The 27481-nt window shown below is 47.5% G+C and overlaps 1 protein-coding gene across 6 annotated transcripts; it reads right to left on the bottom strand.

Moving 5' to 3' along the window:
* Nucleotides 1-665: 665 nt before the first annotated feature.
* LOC145545960 (apolipoprotein L3-like) lies at nucleotides 666-25039 on the bottom strand. 6 transcript variants are annotated; one of them, XM_081591416.1, is made up of 5 exons: nucleotides 24740-25039; nucleotides 19934-20143; nucleotides 7487-7595; nucleotides 4773-4899; nucleotides 666-1833 (listed from the first exon to the last, which is right to left on the bottom strand). In XM_081591416.1, exons 3-5 carry the CDS (start codon nucleotides 7515-7517, stop codon nucleotides 975-977), a joined length of 1017 nt encoding a protein of 338 aa, XP_081447542.1. In that variant the 5' UTR covers nucleotides 7518-7595; nucleotides 19934-20143; nucleotides 24740-25039; the 3' UTR covers nucleotides 666-974. The 6 variants fall into 6 exon arrangements, with proteins under 6 accessions (XP_081447542.1, XP_081447538.1, XP_081447541.1 ...); XM_081591412.1 differs by lacking the exons at nucleotides 19934-20143; nucleotides 24740-25039 and adding exons at nucleotides 14464-14675; nucleotides 14757-14840; XM_081591415.1 differs by lacking the exons at nucleotides 19934-20143; nucleotides 24740-25039 and adding exons at nucleotides 14591-14675; nucleotides 14757-14840.
* Between the last annotated feature and the right edge of the window lie 2442 nt (nucleotides 25040-27481).

Below are 27481 nucleotides of genomic sequence, written 5' to 3'. Positions count from 1 at the left end.
AAAGAAACAACCCCCAATCCCCTCTGGGGGAAAAAAAAAATGTAGTAGAATATCAAATAATTACTGCTAATCAAAAATTTATGGTTACTGAAGGGGAAGGGGCGTGGTGGGATAAATTAGAGGCTTAGAATTAACGGATAAACACTACTATATATAAAATAGATAACTGACAAGGACCTACCGTATAGTACAGGGAACTATACTCAATATTTTGTAATAACCTATAAGAGAAAAGAATCTGAAAAATACATACTCTTCATATATATACATAACAGAATCACTGTACTATATACCTGAAACTAACACGATGTTGGAAATCAACCATACTTCAATTTAGAAAACTCGGACACAGAAGCTAGAAAGTTCTGTTTGTTTTCTGCCTGGGGTTCCCTTGGGGTGATGTAGATCTTTGGTGAAACGCTCAGAGGGGCATCATGGAAGGATGCAGGAATCAGAGCAAGAGAGGTCATACGTGACGCTATGTCACAGCCTCTCCCTTCTACATGCTAACAAAGGACAGTTGGAGAGACAGAGCAAGAGGTCAGGGCTGGTGTCATGAACTAGGCTCCCTGATCATGTGATTGTTGGGCAAATAAAAAGGTGTTGGTTTCCTATTAAGGTTTTTAAAAATAAGCAGAGGAAACAGATCTAGAGACATGAACAAATTGGTGACACTTATTCTGTATTTAAAAAAATATACTTTTTGAGCAGTGGTACTTGAAGCTTTGTGACTCATCTTGAGCCAAGAGGGAGAATTTAGGGAAGAAAATGACATGTTTTGAATACAAGAGGGTTTAAGGATTTCTCTTCCTTTGGGAAAATGGCACAGTCCAGACAATAGACTCAAGTCAGGGAGACCAGCCCAGTTTCCCCCTTTTTGTCTCGCTTTCCCTCTAACAAGGTGCCTTCTTTTCTTGGCCCCGCACATGACCCTGCACCCTACACTGCCCTGGTAGGGTCCAAGTCCAGCCCTCCTACAGACTCTCATAGTTTCGGGTGAGTTCTTCCAACTTCTTCTCCAGCTCCGCGGCCAACTGCCTCATCTTTTCCGCTGACTCTGTCTTTGCCCCTTCGTGCAAGTGCTTTGCCTCTTTCACCAGGAAGGCCACATCTATCAGGAGGGCAACACCTGCCGTGGCTGCACCCATGATCCGGGCACTTTTGGTCATTGCCAGAGCCGTGCCTCCAAATGCTCTCTGCACCTGCTTTCCACTTCGGACGGAGACTTGCCCCGCAGTCATGAAGCGTTTAGCGTGGGACGCTAAGCGAGGGTTGACTTTGGCCAGCTTGATGGCACGAACATTTTTCCCAATGCCTTCCAAGGCTTGGATGAAGTTCTTTGTAGAGGAAATGATCTGGGGTGTCCTCTTACGTAAAACCTCTGCAAATGCCCCCTCTTCATTGGTATCTATTGGCACAAGGCGACTGGCTTCGGTTTCTGCTGATGACCTGCTTACGTGTTCCACAATGCTGGTGGACACACCGGTCACAGCAGCCGCCGCTCCCAGCCCTAACCCAGTGGCTGAGAGTCCCAGACTGATGCCTGCTGTCATGGGTGCCAGAGCCAGGCCAAGGATGGTCAGGACGCCAGACACAGCGCCTGCAGAGTTGGCCACCACGCTGGAGATGGTGCAGTCCCTGTGCACCTTGTCGACCTTGTCTGCCAGTGCATGGAGCTTTGCTATGCTCTCCTTCAGCTTCTGTTTCGCCTGAGGAAATTCCTCCAAAAACCTCTTCCTGTCCAGCTGGTCCTGTTGTGGCCTGTCTTGGTCCTCCTCTACCAAGTCTGTTTTCAGCTCCATCAGATATTCATGTAGTGCATCTGCCTCTTCCCTGTAACAGTGAACATCAAGAGATCCATAAAACAGGCTTGACAAGAGCTATCCTGCGTAAACCACAGATATTTTATTACAAATCACAAGGAAAGAATTTTACAAATGTAAAATGTTTTTCAACATTAAACATATATTTGGACATTGTAGACACTCCATGTACTTATTCAGTCATGGGAAAAATCAGCAAAGGTCATCTTAGAATATGCTTAACTTCAGAGAGTTATTTGATAAAGATGCCTCAGAGGCAGGTCAACACCAACACTTCCAAAGAGTTTTTAGAGTGGGAACGCCACAGAGAAACAAAGAGAAGTGGGATTGGAGGAGAAAACCTTCATTCAAGGGCCTCAGTATCTAGTGAGGAGTCAACCTGCTCTTTGCCCTTGGCTACTGGAAAGTGGTCCTTAAGCCCCCAGAATATTCTGGCTGATAGGAGTGTCCTCCTCTTTAGACACTGGACAGTCTGACAAAGTGATGTATGGGGCCTTGGGTTACATGGTATCAGTTTTGACCTCTGGAGGAGCTGGACTCCAGGGCATTAGTCTGACCCCTGGGAGGGGCTGGAGAAAACAAGTCAGGATAACTTGTTAAATAGGGTGAGGGTCCCTGGTGGGCAGTGTTCCGTGTGTCCTGCCACACACTGAATCCAGGACAGTAATGCATCCTGATGAAAATGGAAGCTTCGTGTGTGAAACCCACCCAGACTCTGCCGTATGGCTGATGGGAACCTTCATCCTTCCCCGTAATAAACTGTAACTGGGATCATGAAGCTTTCAGTGAGTTCTGTGCATCCCTCTAGGGAATTCTCAGACCTTCGAGTAGCTTTGGGAACCCCCAAACTTGCCATTGGTGTCAAACGTAAGGACAGTCCTGGGAACTGTGCCCTTGCAATTTACAGATTGGCTAACTCTGTGTATATAGATTTTTTTTTCAAGCACATTACTTGGAGCTATAAGGACCCTTAATGGTCATTTTGCCTGGCATCTTCTCTCCCCCAAGCCTGATAACCTTGGCCTTCCCAGCTGCAGGAGATGTGCTGTGAGCCCTGTTTCCCGTGGACTCTCCAGCCCACCTCCCTGACTCCTGACCCATCACCCAACACCCTGACCTCTCAGGGGTCACCAGTCTAATTCACACTTTATCTGTGACAACTTCAACTGCCTGCCCTCCAAGGCTGTGTACAACTTTGTGGAACCTCTAAAGATTCAAGAGACTTGAGGAAACACCCATCTGATCGGCTGAGCCTGAAGAGACCGGCACTTGCATAGCTGGTGGAGGAAGCGTTTTCCTCTTTGGTGGGGACGCATGAGGCTCCTCAGAACCCCTCAAATGACACACAATCACAACCACTCACTGTGACCCTGGAGGGCTCACTGAGCCGCAAGGCCTTCCCACTGTCAGGGTGGCTCCACATAGACTAGAAGAGGGTCCCAGATGGAGTGAGAAGCCAGGTCCCAGGCAGGGTGTACAGACACGGTCACCCAGGGCCCTCTGGCCCAGCCTGAGGGGATCCCATCAGGGAGGGAAGAAATGTCCCCCCTCCCACTCACAGGACCTTTGTTAGGGTCACAGACCCTTCAGTTCTGTGTCCTTGGGGCCCACTCTCCTCACTCTAGTCCTGGCCCTGCTGCCCAAGCCTGCCAACTAGTCCTCCAACCTGGACCCTCTGCTCTACCCTGACCCCTGGGTCTGACCCTAGTCCAGGCCTCTCTGGGCCTTTGGACAAGATGATTGTACTTGGTTCCCCACCTCTGACTGCAGTTCACTCTGAGGTCATCACCACAACCCATCAGATTAAACTGGTATTCCCACAGGACAGAGGACAGATTTGGGGCTGCAAGACATAAGCCCAGAGCTGGGCAGGGCTAGAGCCAGGACCCCATCAGCTCCATCCAGTTCCTCTCCAGCCTCTCTGCCATATGGGCCAGCAGGATCCTGCAGGATTGGTACAGTCCCTAAGATGGGGGATGAAAGCACTCTAGTCAGAATCCCCAGGAACACAAAGTGATGGTGTCAGGATTTTCTGACTTATACTAAATAGGGTCCCATCTGGTTTTCATCACCAGGAAAAAGGACCTTGGCCCCTGTCTCTTCCCAAAAAGCTTATTTTTAAAGTTAAAGTTGAGCACCTACTCTGTGGGCTTCCCTGGTAGGCCAGCTGGTAAAGGATCTGCCTGCAATGCAGGAGACCCCAGTTTGATTCCCAGGTCAGGAATATCTCCTGGAGAAGGGATAGGTTACCCACTCCAGTATTCTTGGATTTCCCTGGTAGCTCAGACAGTAAAGAATCTGTCTGCAATGCAGGAAACCTGGGTTAGATCCCTGGGTTGGGAAGATCCCCTGGAGGAGGGCATGGCAACCCACTCCAGTATTCTTGCCTGGAGAATTCCATGGACAAAGGAGCCTGGTGGGCTATAGCTCATGGGGTTGCAAAGAGTCGGACACAACTGAAGCAACTAAGCACTGCCCAGCACACCTAGTCTGTGTCAGTCATTATGGAAGCACTTTGCATGTATGATCTCAGTGTCCTCACAATGCTGCTGCTGCTGTTGCTAAGTTACTTCAGTCGTGTCCGACTCTGTGCGACCCCATGGACTGCAGCCTACCAGCCTCCTCCATCCATGGGATTTTCCAGGCAAGAGTACTGGAGTGGTCCTCACAATAAAACTGAACAAATGAAGAAACTAAGGCCAAGAGTAGATCGATAACTTGTCCAAGGCCATGTAACCTGCCCCCTTCTTTGCACGTTTCATCCCTTCTCAACCTGAGACCGTTCACTACCAGAAAATGGCATGGAGGAAACATTCCTCATGGAATCTTGAGAAGGAATATCCTTGACCCAAACCATAGTCCTGCCTGGAGGAGATGTGTCTGCCAGGAGGAAGCTACCCTGGTGCAGGGAGATACAAGTGACATTTCTGGTGCACACATGCATGTTACCTGGACAAATCAGCCTCAGCCACAAAACTCTCCCAGGCTTCCTCTGCAGTGAGCAGGAGTTCCAGCTGTTCTCTGCTCACTTTCTCCTGGAAATACTGAATGATATCCTCAAAAAAGTTGTCACTCTCTAGATGGAAAAAAATAAGATTAGAGGAAATAATGACAGACTCTAAATGGTATTGAGTATAAACTGGTTAATCTTCCTGAGTAGCAGTCATCTGGGGTTCCTGTTGATGGATTCACCTGGGATTATGGATGGACTGTGTCCACCTCCTACCCAGTTCATAAGTTGAAGCTCAAACTCTCCACCCCCATGACTAGTATCAGATAGGGCCTTTAAGGAGATAATTATAGTGAAATGAGATAACAAGTGGGGGGCCCTAATCCAATAAGATTGGTATCCTTATTTGAAGAAGAGATACCAGAAATCTTCCTCCCTCTCTTTCCTGCAGCATAAAGAGCTGTTAATTTTTCTTATTTATTCTGCTTCACTAAGAGTGAAAGGAATCCAGGGCACACTTGGAAGGAATCCACAGCACTAACTGTGTATTGATTGATTGGGGTGGGAGTGAGTGGGAGAAATAACTGAGCACCTGGGTCTCTACAGGGGTGTTTGAGATCAATAGAACCAGTACTGAGTACTGCCTGAGGTAGTCACACCTGGTAAACAGGTGTTTATATATGGGAGCACTGAACAGATGCCTGAACACAGCATGGAGGAAGGAGGATCCTGGAGGAGGGGGAGAGGTTTCCACCTGAAACTAACACATTTCAGGTAGAAGGGACAGTACTGCACTAGGCAGGGCCTAATATGTGGCCCAGGCCACCCTTGTTGTTGTTCAGTTGATAGGTCATGTCCGACTCTTTGCAACCCTATGTACTGCAGCATGCCAGGTTCCTCCGTCCTCCGTGATCTCCTGAAGTTTGCTCAAATTCATATCCATGGAATCAGTGATGCCATCAAACCATCTCATGCTGTCACCCCCTTCTCCTTCTGCCTTCAAACTTTCCCAGCTTCAGGGTCTTTTTAAATGAGTCAGCTTTCGCATCAGAGGACCAAGTATTCGAGCTTCAGCTTCAGCATCAGTCCTTCCAATGAATATTTAGGACTGATTTCCTTTAGGATTGACTGGTTGGATCTCCTTGCTGTCCAAGGGACTCTCAAGAGTCTTCTCCAACACCACAGTTTGAAAGCATCCAGTCTTCGGGGCTAAGCCTGCTTTATGGTCCAACCCTCACATCCATACATGGCTACCGGAAAAACCATAGCTTTGACTATACAAACCTTTGTCAGAATGGCCCAGGCCATGGACACACATTGTATTTGATTCTCATAACAACAAAAGGTAATATTCTTTTCATTTTACAGGTGAGTTCAGGTAAGGCAATCCAGGTCACACAGGTGGGAGGTGGCAAAGCTCAGATTGGGGTTCAGTTCAGAGTCTACTGACCCTTGAAAAGCAACTAGGCTGGTGGCAAGGAGACAGCCAGAGGAAGCAGCCTCTGTGGTGACGCCCCAGGGTCTGGGAACAGGAGGAGGATCGGAAAAGGGAGAGGGCAGGAGAAGGGCCAGAGATGCTGGGGGACCTCCTCCCCACATCCTGCCTGGCCTCAGGGACTCCATCTGCTGTCCCCCCTCCCTGTGCGCTGTCCTGGCCTCACTTCTGAGTCATTAGCTGGGCTTAGGGGGCTGGAGGGGAGGAAGTGAGTACCTTGGCTGTGGCTCTCTGAGGAGACAGCCAGGAAGGAGGCTGAGGAAACAGACCCCTTGGACTCTATGGGACTCGAGGATGCTTATCCATCCCCTTCTTGGTTCTTGATTCCTCTGCAGGTTAACTCAGGCTGGAGACACTGAGAGGGTAACAGACAGGAAGGCTAGAAGCCCCCAAACAGAGGAAATAGGCTGCAAGTGTCAGACATTTTTTAATCTCTCTCTTAAGTGGCAGGAGGAAACAAACTACAAGTGTCAGATTTTTTCCCCCTACTCTATACAAAATTAAAATGAGATTTCTTTTAAAATTCTGTGTTGCCATGATGATACCTGATTCTACCTGAACTTAACTTTTCTCAAAACTTGAGCGACCCAATGCGTTTTTCTCATGGAAATGTTTTTCTTAAGCTATGTTAATGAACTATGTATTTACCCTAGACTTCATCTTTCTTCAAGCCTAAGACTCAGAACCGACTTGACAAATCAATATGTTTTACTCAACAAACCAGCATGTTTTACTCATGCAAATGTTCTCTTAAGTTTGTTAATGAGACTATGTATTTGCTTGGAAATCTGCCTTTCTTCAAGATTCATGTCAATAGTTTTATGGCCTGGGATGACTCACCTTGTGCCAATGTTATCTCAAAATACATGTTGTGGCTAAGCGACCTGGTGCCAGTCTATGAGTTTTGAGACATTTCCTTTTACTAATTAGCAGCCTGCTAGTATGTATATAACTTCCTGCTAAAGACTAGCAGGGGGGCACTCTTTCTGCCCCGTTCTGATGTCTATGTCAGAAGCTTTCTCTATCTCTTTTATACTTTAATAAAACTTTATTACACTAAAGCTCTGAGCGATCAAGCGTCACTGGCCCCGGATTGAATTCTTCTCCTCTGGAGGCCAAGAATCCCAGTGTCTTTCACCACTCAGCAACAATCTCTCAACACCACCCTCAGTTCTGGATCACTAGTAGAAACCAGTCAGAGGCGAGGCAGCTGATTACCTGAGCTTTCCCTAAGGTCTTCTGAGCTCATGATGGCAGCAGCTGGGTCTCAGAGAGCTCCCTTCAGCTCCTTGTCTGGGTCAGGCTAGAAGGAGGTGATGCTTCACCCCTGGGGAAGAGAAAACAGACTGTGGACTCCATCAACAGGGAGCAGTGGCTGCAGGGAGCAGTGAGCAGCGAGGTCTCTGGCGGGTTTCCCTGGGATGTCCACAAGTGCCACTGGGGACTTAACCTGGCATGTTTCTCTGTCTCCTGTTCTCTGCTGGCTGCTAGTTAAGGAGAGTTACTCATCCTCCCACCAGTTCCCTCCAAGCCAACTCAAAGTCCTTATATCTTGTTGGGGCACAAGGGGAAGATAATCAGGTTAGAGACAGCCATCCATAAAGTTATAAAAGCAATAAAACCAGAGACAGAAAAACGGATAGGAAGGGAATACTCTGGAAATTATGTGAGGTTGGGAACACTTGTGCTTACTAATTGGTAATAACTAATATTGGTCCATTGTCTATGACGTGCAGGCTCCTGAAACTCACCTAAACTTAGGTCAGCCCAAGTTTTCACGCTGCTACCAGAGCCTGGATGTGAACCCAAGTGTTTCTGATCCAAATCCCAGGTTTGTGATGACTATGCTCTACTCCCTTTAATGTACAAAAATATATAATTGTGGATGTATGCTTATTGGAAAATAACTCTTCTTAATTAAAATGATGTCTTGCTCCTGTGCTTGAGTCTCTGCCTTGATAAAGTTCCTGGTGATACAGCTCCCACAGCCTGCACCCTCCTTGCTTCTACAAGGCCCTTTATCCCACAAGAGCCTGGAGTCCCTCTGGCCCTGCCCCAATTATTGTATCCCTGCCCTGGGTGGCTGAGGACCCCGATGGTGCCCTACCCCCTCGGCTGTCCTCCCCTGACTGGTGGACTTTTAGGCTATTTCTAATTCTTTTATGTAAATAATAGTGCAAAGAACATTCTCCTTGTAAAAAACTTCACCTGTATTTGAGATTGTTTCCTTAAGCTATTTCTAGAAGTATAACTACTAGATTAGAAGGCATGAACACCTAAAAAATTTTCGTACCTAGCGCCAAACTGTTATGCAAACAGATTATAGCAATTTACATTCGCACTCATAATATATGAGAGTATCCATCCTTTCAAACGTACTCATTCTCAGTGAACTTTTTAAAACAAAAATCCAGATATTTTGGGATATATTTCAGTTCTATTTATGTGTAGCTCAATCAGTGATATCCAGTCTTTGATTAATGCTAAATCCTAATGTTATTATAAATTCAGTTCTATTTTAAATTAATTTAAAATTTTACCCATGGTAAACACATAAGATCATCATTGAATCAGAATATAATATTAAATAAAAGATTAAATTTTGGATAATAAAATAAAAAACCCAGATATTTATATAGAGACTATTTTGGTTCTTCTTGTGATTATGTTGCCTTGGGAGGTGAAGGAAGAGAGCAAATATTGATTCTATTTAGCCACATTTTTTAAGAGCACTTATTAACTACCTCTGCTGAGATCTGACTTAAATGATAGTAAAGATACTTATAGGTATAATAACAGCTATTGATAAGAGTAACTTGTGTTTGTGGTATTTGCTCTGCATTATTATTTGCTGTAAACCTTTACCAATGATAACTCGTACTTCATTCCATTAACCTTTGAGATATATACATTGTACCAGTATTTACAGATAGGGAAGCTGACTCACAGATGTTACACGACTTGCCCAAGGTCAGAAGTCTTGCCCTTGGTAGGCTGGGTTCCAACCTCCTCACTGGGCTCAAGAACCCATAGCCTGCCTCTTCTGCTACTGCTGCTAATAAAATCAAGCATGGGGGCAATAGGAGACCAGAGTCTTCAACAAATGTTTGAAGACTCACTGGATGGAGAAGTGATAGCTGAATAAAGAGGAGTGCAGTAGAGGGAGAGAAACAGGGAGAGTGTTCACAGGAGAGAAGAATGGTCTGCTGGGCAGAGCCCCAGAGAGGGAGCAAGATGAGAGGGAGGCCGAGGGGAGAGCAGGGGACAAGCTCGCCAATCCCATGTCCCATCCCATATTCACAGCAGCCTTCACTCTTCACCAGACTTTTCAGAAAGCTACAGGAGTACAATAAGTGATTCAAAATTTTAAAGTTGGTATTTCACCTATATTCATTATTTTATGATTTTTATCTTTTAAGATAAAAAAACTATTTAAACATTAGAAATGAATCTATTTGTTAATCAATATAAAAATTAAGGCACACTGCTACAAGTTGGGAGCTGAAGCACTGAAGGGAGAATGAGGATTAATATTTCATTTTACAAAACAGGGAGTCAAGAAATACTGGCTTCAGTTGAGGGCTTACAATATAAAGGAGTAAACTAAGAGCTTACAATTATAAGGTTTTCTAATAGAGGGTATAAACTTAGTGATATAATGATATCAGGAGAAAGTGGGGAAAGGTATAAGAAAAAGTATGCAAACAAATGAAATCATTATTTTTTCCTAGTAGGAAATAAATAACAACAAAATTTTTAAATCATGAAAAAGAAAAATGCAATATCTAATATGTATTAGCTATTGTAGTCAATGACTTCTCTCTTTGCACCAGGCAACATTCCAAGTGCTTGGTAGGTGTTCACTCACTTTTAGTTCTCATAATGACCCTGTAAAAAAGGAAGCAGAAACTCAGAGAGGTGAAGTAATTTACTCAAAGCACACAGCGAGTGCTAGAGCCAGAATCCAAGTCCGGGTTCCTGTCTCCTGAGTACACATTCTTACGCTATTCCGCTTCCCAATGTAGTAATATCATCTAAAGACATTGATTAGCTATCTAAAGAAATAGCTTTCCCTTGGGAAAGAATGAGCAGAACCCTCTGTACAAATTGATCTATTTTAACCATATGCGCTTAGGACTTTGGAATGTTTTAACTCTAAGACAGCAGCAGTTACTTTATAGCAGTCAGTAATCCACAAAATGAGGTGGTTCTAGCACCACCACCTTAAAGATGATTGAAGGTGGTTGAATTAAGTGCCAACAAGAAATAAGCCTGACTCTTGCTGTGACGACTGTAGTGTAGGAGACATGTTCGTGTTGATGAAACCAACTTCTCTAGGAAAGTAGGAATGATAACAGAGTTAAATCAGAATAATCAGTGTGAACTGTGACCTTAAACAGACACATTGTCCAGCAGCATCTTGCCCACCCACATCTGCACCCATGAGCTTCCTTCTGTCCACTCAAAGGAAGGAAGACCCCTTGCAGGGGAGGTGAGCTCCACAGATTGGCATCTCTGCTACTCAAAAGGGGCACCCACATATAACAATAATAATAAATAAAAAGATAATGATTAATATAAATATGCTTCATCGGGCCAGGTTGAGTCTATGAAAGGCCATGAGTTCATAATAATATTTAAATGAGAGGATTTTAGAGAAAGTGTGGCCAGAAAGGGAGACATAAAGCTTAAAAAGCACAAAGATCCTCTGGAGAAGGGAATGGCAACCCACTCCAGTATCCTTGCCTGGAAAATCCCATGGACCGAGGAGCCTGGCAGGCTACAGTCCATGGGGTCGCAAAGAGTTGGACGCAACTGAGAGACTTTCACTTTCAGTGGTAATGCAGGAGACGTAAGACTCAAGAGACGTGGGTTCAGTCCCTGGGTTGGGAAGAACCCCTGGAGAAGAAAATGGCAACCCGAACCAGTATTCTTGCCTGTCCCCTACTCTCTGCAGCATCCTATCTAGAGCAGCCCTATTTCCTTAGAGCCTCTCCCAAATCCCCTTACCTGACCCCCATCCTAGCATCTTTGTTTCTAACCCTTTCTCTCTGCGATAGCCAGGGTTATCCTTCAGGAAGAGTAACCATCACCCTGTTCGCTAGGGAGTATGCCTGGTGGTGGATGCTGGAGACACTGACTGTGTGGATGGGAGAGAATTCACACAGGCCGGCCCACCTCCAAGCAGCTTCCTTTCTCTGTCCAAGCCACCCCTGCTCTGCTTATTCCCTGGCTGCTCCATTTCCAGCTGCTGCTCTCTGTTCTCAGTCTAGATCTTAACACACAGTGTTCCTTTGGCCTTGAATGCTCCTCACACCCACCTGCTCTCCTGAAATTCTACCTCCTCCATTGCCACTTGCCTTTACCCTGGACCCTTCTGCACCTTGTCTCAGGGCCTGGACATCAGGAATGTGTTTTCTGGGCTGCTCTATGGTGAAGGGTGTCTGTATGACCCTGTCCTGCCGAAGGACACACAGGGGAACTCAGCTGAGGCGTCTGGGGGCTCCTGCTGTAAAAGGAGGTGGGAGAGGAGAGCTGGCTGGCCTGTCTCCTTCTCTGCCTTGAAGCTGCAGGACCCTGGGAGCCAGGGCAGCCAACTGAAACTGTGAAACACAAGGACCAAGAGCCAAGGAAGAGAGAGGAGGAGGGTGTGGGCAGAAGAGACTGACCCTGGATGATGCCAAACACTTGTAAATGCATGTGGACCCTCCACCTCATCCTTCCATCCTTCCCTCCCATTCTTTGCCTGGTCCTGACCCTTGTCTGGGGTCTCAGCTCCGTGTGGATGCTGATGGTGCTCCCTCTGCTGGATTACTATGCGGGGCGTCCTCCTCTGTTAGCCTCTGATTGGTCCCTTTCCCAAAGGCTGTTTCTGAGAAAAGGGAGGACTGTGGAGAAGCCCATTCCTGCCCAACTGCATGGCCAGACACAGAGCCCTTCTCTCCCCGTGGGCAGACAGAGATTCTACCAAACATCTCCCTCCATGTGACTTCAGGGCATCATCCTTAGGCAGGGAAAGGAGCGGTTATGGCAAGATCAAGTCCGAAGTCCTTAGCCCAGCACCCAGGCCCTCCTGATGCTCCTACTCCCGTCTTCCTCATCTTTCTGCCTTCTCAGAGTGTGGTCTAGGGGCCTGGAGGACTCCCAGCTCCCTGGACACTGATTCTCCCCCAGCTTCCAGGCCTTCGCTCAGGCTGCCCCTCCCCCTGCAGGTGGTGAGACATTTCTCCACCTGCCTCACCAGGTGAAATGTTACCTGACCTTGGAGGCCCAGTTCCAAATCCTCCTCCCCCTGCTGTCTCCCCTAGTTCCACTCTAGCCCCCCTGTAATCTTGCACTTTCCTGCTTGTGGGTCTATCTGTATTGAGTTTCTTTAGCTCCCAGCACCAGGCAGGAGCCTTGTCTCTTCTCTGCTGCTCCTCCTGCTCCAGGGCCTCTGGGGCTCCCTCCACCGTCCTGGGCATAGACTGGCTAAAATACAAGATGTGGGACCTGTTACAGGGACGTGAAACAACCAGCTTCTCAAAGACACAGCACAGCACTTGTTTTACCTGCGGTGCAGTAATTCTATTTGTTTTCCTTGTCTGTCTTGATGAAAGGCCCTTTCTGACAGATAGCACTATCGGATTTCTGAGTGTTTCCATATATGGGCATCCCTTGCTTTCCAAAAGATCACCCTGTGTAGTGAGACCTGCATGGTCTATTCCCTACGCCATCTTGGTTTAGGAAAGCTTTTGCAGGAACACTGTTCTTCCAGGTAGCAGGAGACACCTGTATTTCCTCATGTCTCCTTACTCCAGCCATGATATTTTTCTAGAAGGAGAAAGAGGAAGAGAGAATTGGGGGGAAATATGGATCTTATCTAAAATCTGATACTGGCCTGAGCCTTGAGCCGGACATTCCAAAACCTCTCTTCCCGCAGGGTGTCTGGGCCAGGTCTGGGTGTGCAGCCCAGCTCTCTCCAGCCTCTTGCTCCCTGTTCCCTAACTGCTGTCTAAAACTTTGCGAGGGGAAGAGGGAGGAGTCATATCCTGACCGCAATGAATGCTCTTTTGAAGGCACATAAAAGGGTGTGTTCATTTGTGACTGTGAAATGTACCCATTAAATATGTTCTGTTTGAATGAGAAGAAGACAAAGAAGAAGGAAAATACCAAGGAGGGAAGGAGGAAGGAGGAGGGGAAGGAGGAAGAGGAAGGAACACAAAGATTCTAATCAATCAATCAGTGACTCCAAAAGGGATCTAAATGTAAACCAGAAAGAAAAAAACTACAAAGGTACTGGAAAAAAATGTTAAAAATAATGTTGACTTGAGGAAACGTTTCTCATCAAGACACAAATCCCAGAGCCATAAAGAAAAGTCTGATTTATTTGACCTCTTGAATATTAAATATTGCCATGGACACCATAAAGTAGGTCAGAATACAATGAGAGAGCAGCAGACACTTTTTTCAGTATTTACAGTACATAAAGGTGAACATCCCCAACACACAGCCTAAAATCCTCATGAAAAGACTGAAATCAGTTTTTAAAAATCGAGTAAGAGATCTGAGCAAATGATTCCCGAGGAGCTCACTTGCCCTGGGTCACACAGCTCTCGGGGGGCAGACAGGAGGCCAAGACCAGTGCTTGTGACACGGGTATGTGAGAGGAATACTGTGGTTTCAATAAACCAAAAGTTTCTAGGATTGTTTCTGCCTGTAAAACACATAGATCTAAGCTCATGCCCCTCCTGTTATACTGACCTGTCTACTGTTTGGGTTTTTATCTTAAGGTGGCAGAGCCAGGATCTTAATGTGGGGATCGTGCAGTGAGCCCTTCTCACTTTGTCTGCTGGGCCATCTTCCCTACACAGGACCACCCATCACCTACATTCTGAGCTGAGGCCCGTTGAGCACAGGAAGACAGTGCCCTGTGTCCCCTCATTTGCTCTCTTGTCCTTCTCTAGGCCTCAGTTTTTCCCCAGGGCCTGGCTCTGAGCAGGCAGTTAGGAAACAGGGGTCAGAGGGTGGGTGATGAAACCTGGATTCCTTATATCTCAAAAGAAATCCTTTGCCCCATTGGCCTCTGCACAGCACCCTGGGGGAAGCCTCAAGGTGGCTAGGCCACAAGGAGGAAGCGTTCTGACCCCCCGCCCTCCTTCACCCCCTCTGCTTCCTCCAAATTTCCCCACAGACTGAGCACCGCCAACACTCACCTTCCTTCTGGGGTCACCGCTCGCATCTCAGGAGTCCACATTTTGAGCTGAGCCCATCTGAGCAGGTGTCACCCTCCCTCTGCACTGTTTAGGGGCCCAAGGGGTGGGAGGAAGCCCTCAGACGCACCTGCCTCCACGACCAGGCTCTGCTCCTGCTTAACCCGCCATGTCAGCCATGACCTCACCTCTCTGAGCTTCCGTTTTCCCTCCTTCTGTCAATTAGTGACCATCATCAGACCGTCATCCTGAGGATGGGGAGATGAGGGGCGGGGGGTCCTACCCTGCCTGCTTACCCAGAAATCTTCTCTGGCTGAATGTGAACAAGATCCAGTTGTTCTCAGCTATGCAATGAGCTACCAGCTTTTTGACTCTGCAATAACCACACACAACCTCTAGGCCCAGATATACCCGGAGAACTGAAAGGGAAAATGAAACTTTCCTCTCTGGGTGGCTCAGGTCAAACAAACACTCTGCCCACCAGGCCCCGCCCTGGGCTGTTCTCACCATCCCTGCTGATGCTCTTAGAGAAACAAGCCCAGTCCTGACATCCAGGTCCTTCTGGGCACGGTCCACCCTGTCTCAGGCTTCATGACGGAAGACCTGCCACCAACTGACTGTGAAACCCTTGGTCAATCACTCCCCCACTCTATGAACTTCTTCCTGGCTCCTTCTACCCTTTCCACCCACTCACCAGCCTGCCTGCCTTATTCACCTTTGCCCCAGAAGCACTTGGCACAGTCTCCCAGAACATACCAGCTGTTCACTGCATACTGGTCATACTGCTGCTCCTGAGGGCCACACCTATGTGGGTTCTAGGCATTTGCTCATGCAGTTCCTTCTCCCAGGGACATTTACTCCTACCACCTAGAAAAATCATACTTCCTATAAAGCCCAAATCTGTTGTCACCTCCTCTGAGAAGCCCTCCAGGATCCTTCCCTGCAGAGTCCACTGTCCCCAGCTCTGCTCACAGGGCACCTGGGAGAGGGGCCCAAGTCCACCCTCAGCCACTCTGTCCACACCCCGGCCCCACCTTTTTAATCAAGTCCCTTTAGATCGAACCCTGCTGACAGTGACAATACTAGTATCTTTAGGCGCTAGTGCCCTCAGGCAACTCGCCTGAGGAGGCTCAGCCTTGGTGGTCAAGGCCATCTGGATGGATGCCAAGTTCGTGCAAAGGGCTGAAAGCACGTTGCTCTTTGTTCCCTGTCTTATTTGCACTTGACAAGAGACCTCTTTTCTCCAAATGGAGGAAGGCTAGTGACCTGGCAACTCAGAAAAGTCTACAACAGAAAGCCAGTCTTATTTCCTGTTTGGATATTCAGCAAAGAGCCAAGGTGTGTGGAGGGCTGAACGTGTGCCACACTCTGTGCAGGCACCGTCCACATCTTGCCTGTTTTACTCTCACATCAGCTCTAGGAAGTGTCGGCTCCATTTTTCAGATAAAGAAACTGAAAGGAAAAGGTCCCAGAGCCCGAGAGTCATGCAGCTGGACTGCTGGTGGACTTTTCTGCTTTGCCCCAAGCAGAAGGAACGGCAGTGGGGCTGGATTCCCCCTCACCATGGAGGCCTGCCTGACCTTCCATCTGGGCTGCTTCATCCCAGGAAATGTCCCTGTGTCGTCGTGGTCACCTCTCCCAGCCTTAGAGGGAGGCACAGAGGAGTGATGGGTGTTACCCATGAGGACCACACACTACGGTTTGGTCTTACAATCACCCTGGAACACAGGCCAGGAGTCTGATCTGACTTTGCAAATAAGAGGGGAGGGGCGAGGCAGGGGATTTCTTCCAGCAACTCAGGGGAGGAGCCAAGATTCCAACCAAGTTTGAGATTTGCCACTTGCAAATACCATTCCTAGTTTAAAGTTCTTTTTCTGTCATTTTTTCCCTTCAATAAACTCTTCTCTCTTTCACTAGCATGACTTTAGTTTGACAGCCAAGCAAAACCACAGTGAGAAGAAGAACTCAGTTAAACATCCATTTAAGTGATGGGCAGGTTATCATAAAGGTCCTCTGATGAGAATGCAGAATGGACACTGGACATTCCTGGACTTGATAAACACCAGCTCACAGTAGAGCCACCAAGGGGGCTGCAGACTCAAATCAAGGTGAAGATTTAGCATATCTTTTTACCACAGTCAAAAGGGAGAAAAAGTTTGTCACAAAAGGACAAACACTGTATGACTCTACTCAAATAAGGTCCCAAGAGGAGTCACATTCACAAAGACCAAGGATTCAGAGGTGCCTGTCAGGGGTGGAAGGGAGGGAGAGTGGGGTGTTAGTGTTTAATGGGGACAGAGTTTTACTTTTGATGTAAAACATTCTGTGAATGGAGGGTGATGCTAATTGCATGACAGCATGGATGTCCTTAACACCGCTGAACTCTACACTTAGCAATGGCTAAACTAGGACTTCCCTGGTGGTGCAGATAAGACTCCTCCTGCTAATGCAGGGGATTCAGGTTCAATCCCTGGTCCAAGAAGATTCCACATACTGGGGAGCCACTAAGCCCAGGTGCCACAACTACTAAGCCTGTGCTCTAGAGTACGCGAGTCACACATGTCTAGAGCCTGTGCTCTGCAACAAGAGAAGCCATCGCAATGAGAAGCCCGAGCACCATAACAAAGAGTAGGCCCTGCATGGCACAACTAAAGCCCGCTCCAAGCAAGGAATGGCAACCCACTCCAGTATTCTTGCCTGGAAAATCCCATGGACAGAGGAGCCTGGTAGGCTACAGTCCATGGGGTCACAAAGAGTTGGACGGGACTGAGCATGCACATCAAAGCAAGGAGAACCCAGCCAAGTGAAAAATCAAATAAGTGAATAAATAAAAATTGTAAAAATGGCTAAAATGGTAAATTTGATGATTTTTAAAATTTTAAATAAATTGTTAAAAAGCCAAACCTTTATGGAAAAACATAGCAGCACCTGAATCCTTTACAATCTGCAAAGTACTTTCACACACATTGTTGTGTAAGCTACCACAGCCCTCTGATGACAACATTTATTATCCCTGAGTCACAAGGGAAAACTAAGGTTCAGACTTGCCCCTCAAGTGGGAAACTGGGCTGGTCTCCCTGCCTCTTGTTTTGGTCTGTTTTCTGGACTATGCCATTTCCTTAGAGGAAGAGAAATCTTTAAATCCTTGAATAGTCTAAAAATGTAATTTTCTTCCACAATTGCTCCCTGTTAGCTTGAGATGAGTCACAATGTCAAATACCACTTTGCCTAAGAAGTGAGCCCAGCTGCCAGAGTCCCTAGTAGCCACCGGGAGCCAGGTCCAGCTGGGCCCAGGGGACCCACGGCTACAGGCACCAAGTGTTTAACTCGCTCCTGGAACAGCCCCACCTCAGGGGGGAACTGCCTGAACTCTTTCGTCACAGAGACCCTGGGCCCCATTCGGCTGCGTCCATGACTCCACATCTTCCATGAGTGGGGCGAGAATTTCCATCACGCAGCCCTTTTAGGCTACCCCAGGTTTTGCTGTGACTTGGTTTCCTTGCTCATAGAAAGAGTGAGTAGCCTGTAAGTCACTGAGAGGGTGAGTGAGACAAGGCAGGGACTGGGCTTGGCGAACAGTAGGTGCTCAGTCAACAGGAAGTGCTGTTTTCTGGGCTCACCGTGTCAGTATTACCTCCTTTCCTCTTTCAAAACCTCCCTGAGTTGTCTGCCATTCTCATCATTCTTGTGCGTGGATAAGAAAGCAGACTTAGAGGATTCATTCATTCATTTCCCGAGGTCACAAAGCTGGCCTCACCTCCCCCTCTTTTATCCAACGATCCTTACCTCCACAATTCAGCTCTTGAATCAGAGACTAAAAAAGTAATAAAAGTAAGACTCACAGACAAAATCACACAGTTGTAAAATTGCTACAGAGAGGTCCTGTGTACCCTTCACCGAATTTTCCTGCAGTGGTGATATTTTATGTAACTACAGTCACTATCAAAATACAACCAACTAGAATATAGATTGCACTCAAATTTTACCAGTTTTTGCATGCTCTCATTTTTGTGTCTTTGGGATGGTCCTACCACATTGTATCACATGTGAAGATTCATTTAACCATCATGACAATTGATATACAGAGTATTCTGTCCCCACAAAGGAACTCCCTGTGCTGATCCTTTGGAGTCACCTCTTTCTGGGCCTTCCTTAACTCTGGGCAACCGCTGATTTGTTCTCCATTCCTAGAATTTTGGCATTTTGCGAATATTTTATAAGTGGAATCATGTAACATGTAACCTTTTAAGACTGGCCTTTGCATTTTTTAGTTTCATTTTTCAGTTGTGCCACATGACATGTAGGATCAAACCTGTGCCTCTGGCGGAGGAAGTGCAGAGTCTTAATCACTGGACCCCCAGGCAAGTCCCAAGACTGGTCTTTTTAAATTCACTCAGAAAACTGCTCTTGAGATTCACCCAATGGGCTGCAAGTATCAGTAGTTTCAGGTTTTTAGGATGAAAGAATATAGAGATGGATGGTGGTGATGGCTGCACAACATATGAATGTATTTGATACCACTCACCTGTACACTTGAAAATGGTTAAGTCATAAATTTTATGTGGTATATATTTTACCACAGGAAGTAAACAAGAAAGAAAAAAGATCCCATCACAAGGGACAAATACTGTATGATTCCACTCACATGAGGTCCTGAGAGGAGCAAGTTCACGAAGACCAGGGCTACAGTGGTGCTTGCCAGGGATGGAGGGGAGGGAGGATGGGGTGTTAGTGTATAACTGGGACAGAGTTTCATTTTTGATGTAAAACATTCTGTGGATGGTGATGCTAGTTGTACAGCTATGTGGGTGTCCTTAATACCACTGAACTGAACACTTAAAAATGGCTAAAATGGTAAATCTGATGACTTTTAAAATTAATAAAAAATTGTTAAAAAGCTGAAACTTTGTGGAAAAACATAGCAGCACCTGACCCTTTCTAGTCTGCAAAACACTTTCACACACATCATCATGGAAGCTACCACAACCTTGTGATGAAAACATTATCCCCGCATCTCTCAGGAAAACTAAGGTTCAGACTTGCCCTCCAAATGGGGAAACTAGGCTGGTCTCTCTGCCTCTTGTTTGGTCTATTTTCTGGACTATGTCATTTCCTTAGAGGAAGAGAAATCCTTAAACCCTCCAGTAGTCTAAAAATGTAATTTTCTTCCATAAATGATCCCTGTTAGCTTGAGATGAGTCATAAACATCAAATACTGCTTGGTCTAAGAAGTGAGTCCAGAGACCCCAGTCCCTAGTGGGCATAGGGAGTCTGGCTGGCCCCACAGACTCACTGTGACTGGTACCAGGTGTTGACTCACTCCTGGAACATTCCACCTCAGGGAGAAAGCTGCCTGAACTCTTCCATCACAGAGTCTCTGAGCCCCACTCTGCTATGCTCATGTCTCCCCGTCTTCTGTGAGTGACAAGAGGATTTGCCATCAAGCAGCCCTCCTGGAATTCATCTCCTCTACCTTTTTGCTGTGAATTGGTGTCCTTGCTCATAGAAAGAGCGTGTAGCCTGTAGAGTCACTGAGAGAATGAGTGAGACAAGGCAGGGACTGGACTTGTCGAACAGTATGTTCTCCGTCAACGAGAAGAGCTGTTTTCTGGGCCTCCTGTGTCGGCATTACCTCCTTTTCTCTTTCAAAGCCCTGGTGAGTTGTTTGCTGTTCTCATCATTCCTGTGCATGGATGAGAAAGCAGACTTAGAGGATTCATTCATTTCCCAAGGTCACACAGCTGGCCTCACCTTCTCTTCTTTTACCCACTGGTCCTCATCTCCAAAATTCAGCTCTTGAATCAGAGATTAAAAAAAAAAAATGTAAGTATAGACTCATAGACAAAACCACATAGTTGCAAAACTACTATAGAGAGGTCCTATGTATCCTTCACCCACTTTTCCTACAGTGGTGATAACTTATGTAACGACAGTCACTATCAGAATACGACTAACTAGACTACAGACCTCACTTGAATTTCACCAATTGCTGCATGCTCTTGTTTTTATGTCTTTGGGATGATCCTATGGCATTTTATCACATGTGCAGATTCCCCATTTAACCAACATGACAATCGACATACCGAGTGTTCTGTCGCTACAAACTCTCTGTGCTGGGCCTTTAAGGTCACCCTTCCTGGGTTTTCCCTAACTCTTGGCAACCACTGGTCTGTTCTCCATCCCTGGAATTTTGACATTTTAGGAATATGTTATAAGTGGACTCAGGCAGTGTGTAACACTTTAAGACTGACCTTTTAAAACATTCACTCAACAAAACTGCCCTTGTTATCCAGCCAACTGGCTGTGAGTATCAGTAGTCCATTGGTTTTTGTGGATAAGTGATCCTAGACCCATAAGAAAGGATCTTGGAGGCCTCACCCACCTCCTCCACTGCGCCAGGATTCCCTCCAGAGCCCCTGGATATGCTTCATCTCCAGGAACCAGAAGCTCCACACATGACTCCTGTCACCTGTCACTTTGATTTCTGCAGGAAGACAGCTGGTCACGGCTTCTTCCCCTCTGCCCTGTCCTCTCTCCACCTGACTCTATTACCTCTTTCTTGTCCCTTTTCAGGATGTACTCTCTGAAACTCTTTTCCTATCATCTCCACAGCTTTCTAAAAAGTAGCATTTAAAAGAATTGAGATATCAGTCACATAACATACAATTCACCATTGAAAAGTAGCTTTTAGTATATTCACTATGTGTACAAACATCACCACTACATAATTCCAGAACTTTCCCATCATCCCCAAAACAATGCCCATACCTACTAGAAGTTAGTCCCAAATCCTCTTACCACCTTGCCTTGGTCCTATGGTTGCCATCGTCTCATTCCTGTCTGTCCATTTCACCAGTTAAGTCTGAAAGTTAACAGGAAGGCTGAGGGATGGGTATGGGGGTGGAGGGGTGGTCCTTAATCTTGTCTAATTTAAGAGCTGGGCTGGGCCAGTCTGGGAACTGAGTCTTAGAAGCCTAAAGAGGTCATTGATTCACAGGCCACAGTGTTGGGATCCCCTGGAGAGGTGAGGGCTCAGACATGGGATCCCGGGAGAAGTCAATGTCAAAGCCACAGGCGATCTAAGCAATGGTCAACTCACAGGGGCTGATCAGAGAGGCAGAGTTCTGAAAGAATGAGAAGACTCAAAGCCTAGAGGAGGGATGAAGCCTAGGGATGGTTTCGTATTGGTTAGGATGTGGATGCTGAGCTGCTGTAACAAAGGGCTCACAAGATATTAACATATTGACTCAAACAATGTAGATGTATTCATTTCAGACATGAAAGTCCAAGTTGCTAGGCATTTGGGAGGTAGGTGGTAGGTAAGTCGACCAGAAGTCCAGCCTGTTATTGCTTGGCCATTATTTCCAGTGAGGGGTCTTATTCAATGTGGAAGCTGGTTTTCATCAGATATTTCAGCCCAAAATAGAGCAGAGAAGGACACAGAGCTCATAATTTCCCTTCAAAGACATGACCTAGAAGATCCACACATCATTCCTCTCACCTTTGATTAGTCAGAATTTAGCAATGAGGTTACATGGAGCTACATGGGAGGCTGGGCTGCCGTATACTCACCTAAACTCAGTGTCTTCTCTATAAAAAATAAGGACACTAAAAATGGCTAAAGTGGTTAATTTTATGTTGTGTATTTTTTTATATAATTAGCAACTTTTTTTTTATTTTTAGTTTTTTTTTTTTTTTAAAGGAGTGAAGGATGAAAATTTGGGAATGATTATTTGCTCTCTTCGGGGCTTCCCTGGTGGCTCAGACAGTAAAGAATCCGATGCAATGCGGGAGACCTGGGTTTGATCACTGGGTCAGGAAGATCCGCTGGAGAAGGAAATGGCAACTCACTCCAGTATTCTTGCCTGGAGAATCCCACAAGGCTACAGTCCATGGGGTCACAAAGAGTTGGACACAACTGAGTAGCTTCACTTTTCTTTCTATTGATCTCTACTACAGCCACTAATTCAGAAAAAAAGTATGACATTTTCACGGGAAAAAAACTAAAACATATTACCTGGTCACTGTTGAAAAATTATTCAAAAAACAGAATCAGTGTCATCTTTTCTGTTCATCTTTCTAGACTGATCTCACTGTACTGTTTTATAAAATCTTAATAGGAAGCTAAAGCCTTTTTATTCGCCCAACAATCAGAGAACAAAGTTCATTGACCTGGCCACCACGTTGTCCTCTGTGTCTAAATGCCTGTTGCTGGCATATAGAGGGGAGATGCTGGGACACAGCATCGGATGTGATCTCGCTTGCTCTTGTATTTATTTATCCCTCCACGGTGCCCCTCTGAACATCTCACCATCACCCCAGGGGACCACAGCCAGAAAATTAACGTGGACATTTCTGGTTTTGTATTCACAACCGTAGTCTGGGAGGAAACTTCGGAATCATTTGGAAAAATAAGCAACTGTATAAAATTAGGAATGAGGGGATCGCTAATGCCAGGAATCAGAGACCAGTAGGAAAGTCAACAGCTCAGTGGAGGCAAATGAAGAGGTGAGCACCTGCTGGGACCAGGGTGGACGGTCCACCTCAGGGGCCAGCAGTGAGGAGGGATGAACAGGGGGAACAAGAGAGGCTGGACAAGGAGGGTCATTAGCATTTAGGCTCCATGGACACACATGGACAGCTGGAGAGGGAGCAAGGATCCCTCCCTTCCACAAGGGACTCCAGGATCAGTGGCCCCTGGGCTCTCCTGCTCAGGTGTGGTGGGCAGTCAGGCAGCCCTGGGGACTGCTCCCTCCCCCTTGGTGGGCAGACAGGGGCACCCTCCAGCACTTCTCCTGCACAAGGCGAACATCAGTCCAGAGGATCTTAAGGGGGAGAACCGATATTTGTGGGTCCTGTAGTGAGTTAAATGATAGCTCCCCAAAAAGTACATCCATGACCTAATCTCTGCAACCGTGTATGGGACCTTATGTGGAAAAGGGTCTCTGAAAACCCTTTAAGAGAAACATTTTGTAATGAGAGCGAGTAGGCCCTAAATCAACTAGCATCCTTGTAAGACACACAGAGACAACAGAGAGTAGGGGGAGAAGGCCACGAAGAGACGGAGGCAGGATGGAGGGGTGCAGCCACAGCCAAGGAACACAGCAGCCACCACCAGCTGGGAGAGGCAGGGAAGGCCCCCCAGAACTTCTATGGGAGTGGGCCCCCGCTGACAGGAAGCATCATCCTAGCTCCAGTGCTGGCCCCCACCTCTCTCATCACCTCCTGCCGCTCCCTTCCCAGGGCCCGAAAGTATACCTGCTTGGAGGCTGGACGGGTCAGCACCTGGAGGCCTGGCAAGCATTTGGTCTAGGAGCCTGCAGCTCTCCTGAGCAACCAGGCTGGCCAAACAGTGACCCAGGGGCCTGCATGCAGACCTGCTGCCCAAGTGCAAAACATACCTTCTTTGCCATAAATAAGTCTAAACCCAGCATATACAAAACAGTGAGGAATACAGGGAAATTGAGCCACTAGTGTAGACCTGGTAGGACAAGCTACTCTCTTCTAGATGTGAAAGTGAAAGTCACTCAGTCCTATCTGACTCTTTGCAACCCCGTGGACTATACAGTACATGGAATTCTCCAGGTCAGAATACTGGAGTGGGTAGCCGTTCCCTTCTCCAGGGGATCTTCCAAATCTAGGGATAGAACCCAGGTCTCCCTCATTGCAGGCAGATTCTTTACCAGCTGAGCCACCAACGAAGCCCAAAACTTGAAGCACTTCCTTTGAGCCAGAATCCAACCAGCGACCTAAGGATGACGGTAGCTAACCACTTCTACAGTCCTCTGCTCTCCCAGTCGAGCTGCCGAAGGGTGCAGACATGGAAGGACAGTGATAAAGACTAGGGATTTTACCATTTTTACAGGAAGAGGAGACAAGAAAGCCTTTTATAAAATAAAAAATTAAAAAAAATTTGCAACTACCACAGATTATTTTTTATGAACAAAGCAGCCTGACACACTTTAATAATAAAGGGATGTTTGTAAAGCCAAGGGAGGACTTAGTCAGACGCAGATCCCAAGCCAGATTTCCTGAGTAGGTAGTGCTGTCTCTACGTGGAGCTGACGTGGGGACACAGGTCAATAGCACCTTGGCCATCTACGCTGGACACATGCCCCAGCTCATACCCCTCGTGATCCCTCAGGGCAGGACCATCCTGGGCTCAAGTTCTGGGCCCGGGGACACAAGGGCAAAGTGCCAGCCCCGGGGCCTGAGCCCCGCAGGAGGCCAGCGTGAGGCCCGCTCATCTCTATGCCACAAGGAGCCCCTCCAGACCCACCTTGGTGAAGACCCGCCACCACTGTCAGTTGCGCAGCTTGAGGTAGGCGGTGCAGTTCTTCTGCAGGACCTTCATGGCCGTCAGCTGCTGCTGCTGCTTGGCGAAGGCCCTGTGGGGCGAGGATCATGGTCAGCGCCTCCAGGCGGGGGCCGGCCAACCTCCCTGTCCACAGTCCTGACCTCACTCCCAGGGTTTTTTCCGGAGCTAAGATCCAGTGGTGTGACCTCACCCAGGGAACTGTGTCATTCCCCCAGCAGATGTTCCAGGATGTCTGGAGACATTTCTGGTTGTCACAAGTAGGGAGGGAGCTACTGACCTCTAGTGGGGAGAAGCCAGGGCTGCTGCTAAAACCTCTGAGAGTCCTTCTATGGGCCACAAAAATGTGCTTGTATGAGGGTTGGAAAGAATTTCCAGATACAGGGTATTTAGGAGAGAGAAAGTATTGGGAACAAAGGGCAGAGGGAGTGAGGAGCGCTGCTCAGACAGTGGGCAGACTTCCTGATGAACCAGGGAGAGCTGACCGTTTGATCAGCCGGCCTGCCTGATGCTCTTTGTGGGCCAGTGGCCAATTTTTATAGCCTCAACACAAAGAAAATTCCTGCTGGAAGGGTGGCATTAGGTGAATTGTTAGGGTTAGTATTTTTTTTTACCTACTATGGGGTCAGGGAGCTGGCCGGTTTAGATCACGGGGCTCATGGCAACGGTTGCTATGGGGCACTGTCAGTTTGGGAGATGATCTTGGTGTGGAGCTCTGTATCTGTGGCCATGGTATAGGGCTCCACATGGCATCTAGCTTTGCCCTTGGGGGACCCCAGGCTCCAGGAGAATACTTTGGGCTGCATGTGTTACAGAATGTAATTCCGAGAGCCTGATATACTGTGAGCCAAACAATAGCAAAACATCAGAGTTTGGGGCCCAGAAAAGTTTATTGCTGGGCCATGCAAGGAGATGAGAAGTAGCTCATTCCTGAAACACCCTGAAGTCCCCAAAATCTCTCAGCAAAGCCCTTGGACAGGAAAGATGTGGGAGGGGAGTGGTTAGTTTTTGCAAACGTCTTGTTGTCAGATCCTTTGTTCTTGAGATCAGGTCATTGTCAGGTCATGATGTTTGTCAAAACCTTCACAATAGAAATGTTCTTTTCTGTTCAGACAAGAAAGGGCAAATTCCCAAGGCTCAACTTTCACTCTCTGAGGTCCAAGCCCTATCTAAGAGGAGAGGGTCCCATGTGGGCCAGTTACCCTGCCCAGGAACCTTCTTCCAGCACCCAGTCTTGGTCCTTCCACCAATGCCCAGGCCCCGATAAGAAGGCAGATCTCAGCTGGCAACACCCTCAGGTCCCCAGGCCCTGTCCAGCCATCATCACTGAGGAAGCTGGGCACCCAGACCCAGCTGGCCCTCAGGCTTCACATTTAACCTGGAGAGATCATTGCATGGGATCCATAAGGACATATGTTGCAGCAAATGCCCTTCAGGTTAATCCCTAGCCCCCAGCTGTTGCCCTTCTTAGAGACTAGCCCCCACCGCAGAGAAGACCTGAAGCAATGCTATGCAACGTCCTTGCCACTTAACCCTGACCTCTGGCACCTCCTCGGGGTCGACAACTGACCTCAGCTGGACCAGTGCTTGGAACTTGAATGGAGTGACTGAAGCTCGTTAAAGCTGTCACCTTAATGACAGTGTCCAGTTACTCCAGTTGCTGAGGCCTCTGTGGACTGGGACCCATGGAGACCTCCACCACCTCAGGTCTCAGAGGTGGGGTTAAGGGAGAGGTTCACTGCCCCCTCAAGGATGGGCCCGGCCAGCGGGCGGCCAAGCGAGAGCTCTGGAGCTCTGCCGGTCACCATCCCCAGCCTATCCCCCGCCCTTCACCTCACCTTTAGGCCTGAGGCTAGAAGGCCTGGAGGGCCGGGGAGAAGGCGGCCATCCCCCTCTTACCACACTCCGCGTTGAGAGGACACCGCTACCAGGCTGAGTATTGGTGGGGTGGGATCTGCAACTACCCTGCTCCCAGGTCTCCTGCTGACAGTCTCCTAACTGTCTCAAGCTAATGGCTGTAGGACCCCGCCCCTATTACACCGGGAGGCTTTGGGCATCTGTGCTCAGAGTCATGGGTGCCAGGGAAGAGCTGGAGGCAGATGCTGCTAAGGTCGATATTCTTAAGGGTCATTCTAGCCCCATGGGGAATAGACGGGTGGGGGTAGGGCAGTGCCCCAAGGTAAACACAGGAAGATGGTTCTGGAAGCTCCTGCAGGAGTCCTAGTGAAACATGAAGGCAGCCTATGTGAGGCATGTGCTGTCTCTCTCTGGCCCTCTGTTTACTGCTGACCCTCTCTCAGACCTGCACACAAGCCCTCTGCCCTCAATCACCCTCAGGTGCCCTGTGTCCATCCTGGTCCCCCAGGGCTGGAGGAGGAGCATCCCCATGCTCAGCCCAAGTCAGAAGACATGGGCTCCCCTGGATGTCCCATGGGCTACATCTGTTTGCCCCAGGCTTGTTGACCTCCTTGACACACCTCGAAGTTCCTTGACATGTTGCAGCCATCTGGTTTCATTTTTCTTTCTTTTTTGTTTTTTTCCAAATCAACCTTTGTTACTGCACAACGTCTGGAATTTCATGGGAATTTCCAGACCAGTGCACTGGTCTCTCAGTGCACTCCAGACCCAAACAGCACCTTGCAATTTGTCAGATGTTCCATCCACTGTGTTGTCATCACCACTGCGGCCACCACAATTATCTCCACC

This window comes from Giraffa tippelskirchi, chromosome 4 (assembly GCF_054371585.1).
Source record: "Giraffa tippelskirchi isolate mGirTip1 chromosome 4, T2T-mGirTip1v1.2.pri, whole genome shotgun sequence".
NCBI lineage: Eukaryota > Metazoa > Chordata > Mammalia > Artiodactyla > Giraffidae > Giraffa > Giraffa tippelskirchi.
Note: the sequence above shows the minus strand (reverse complement) of the source record. Positions and strands in the feature narration are given on the sequence as shown.

Coding starts and splice junctions, on each gene's coding strand:
- LOC145545960 (XM_081591416.1), bottom strand. CDS start 7,517: ATGAGCTCAGAAGACCTTAGGGAAAGCTCAG. Junction 4,900..7,486: donor AGACCTTAGGGAAAGCTCAG/GTAATCAGCTGC, acceptor TTTTCCATCTAG/AGAGTGACAACTTTTTTGAG. Junction 1,834..4,772: donor GCTGAGGCTGATTTGTCCAG/GTAACATGCATG, acceptor TCACTGTTACAG/GGAAGAGGCAGATGCACTAC.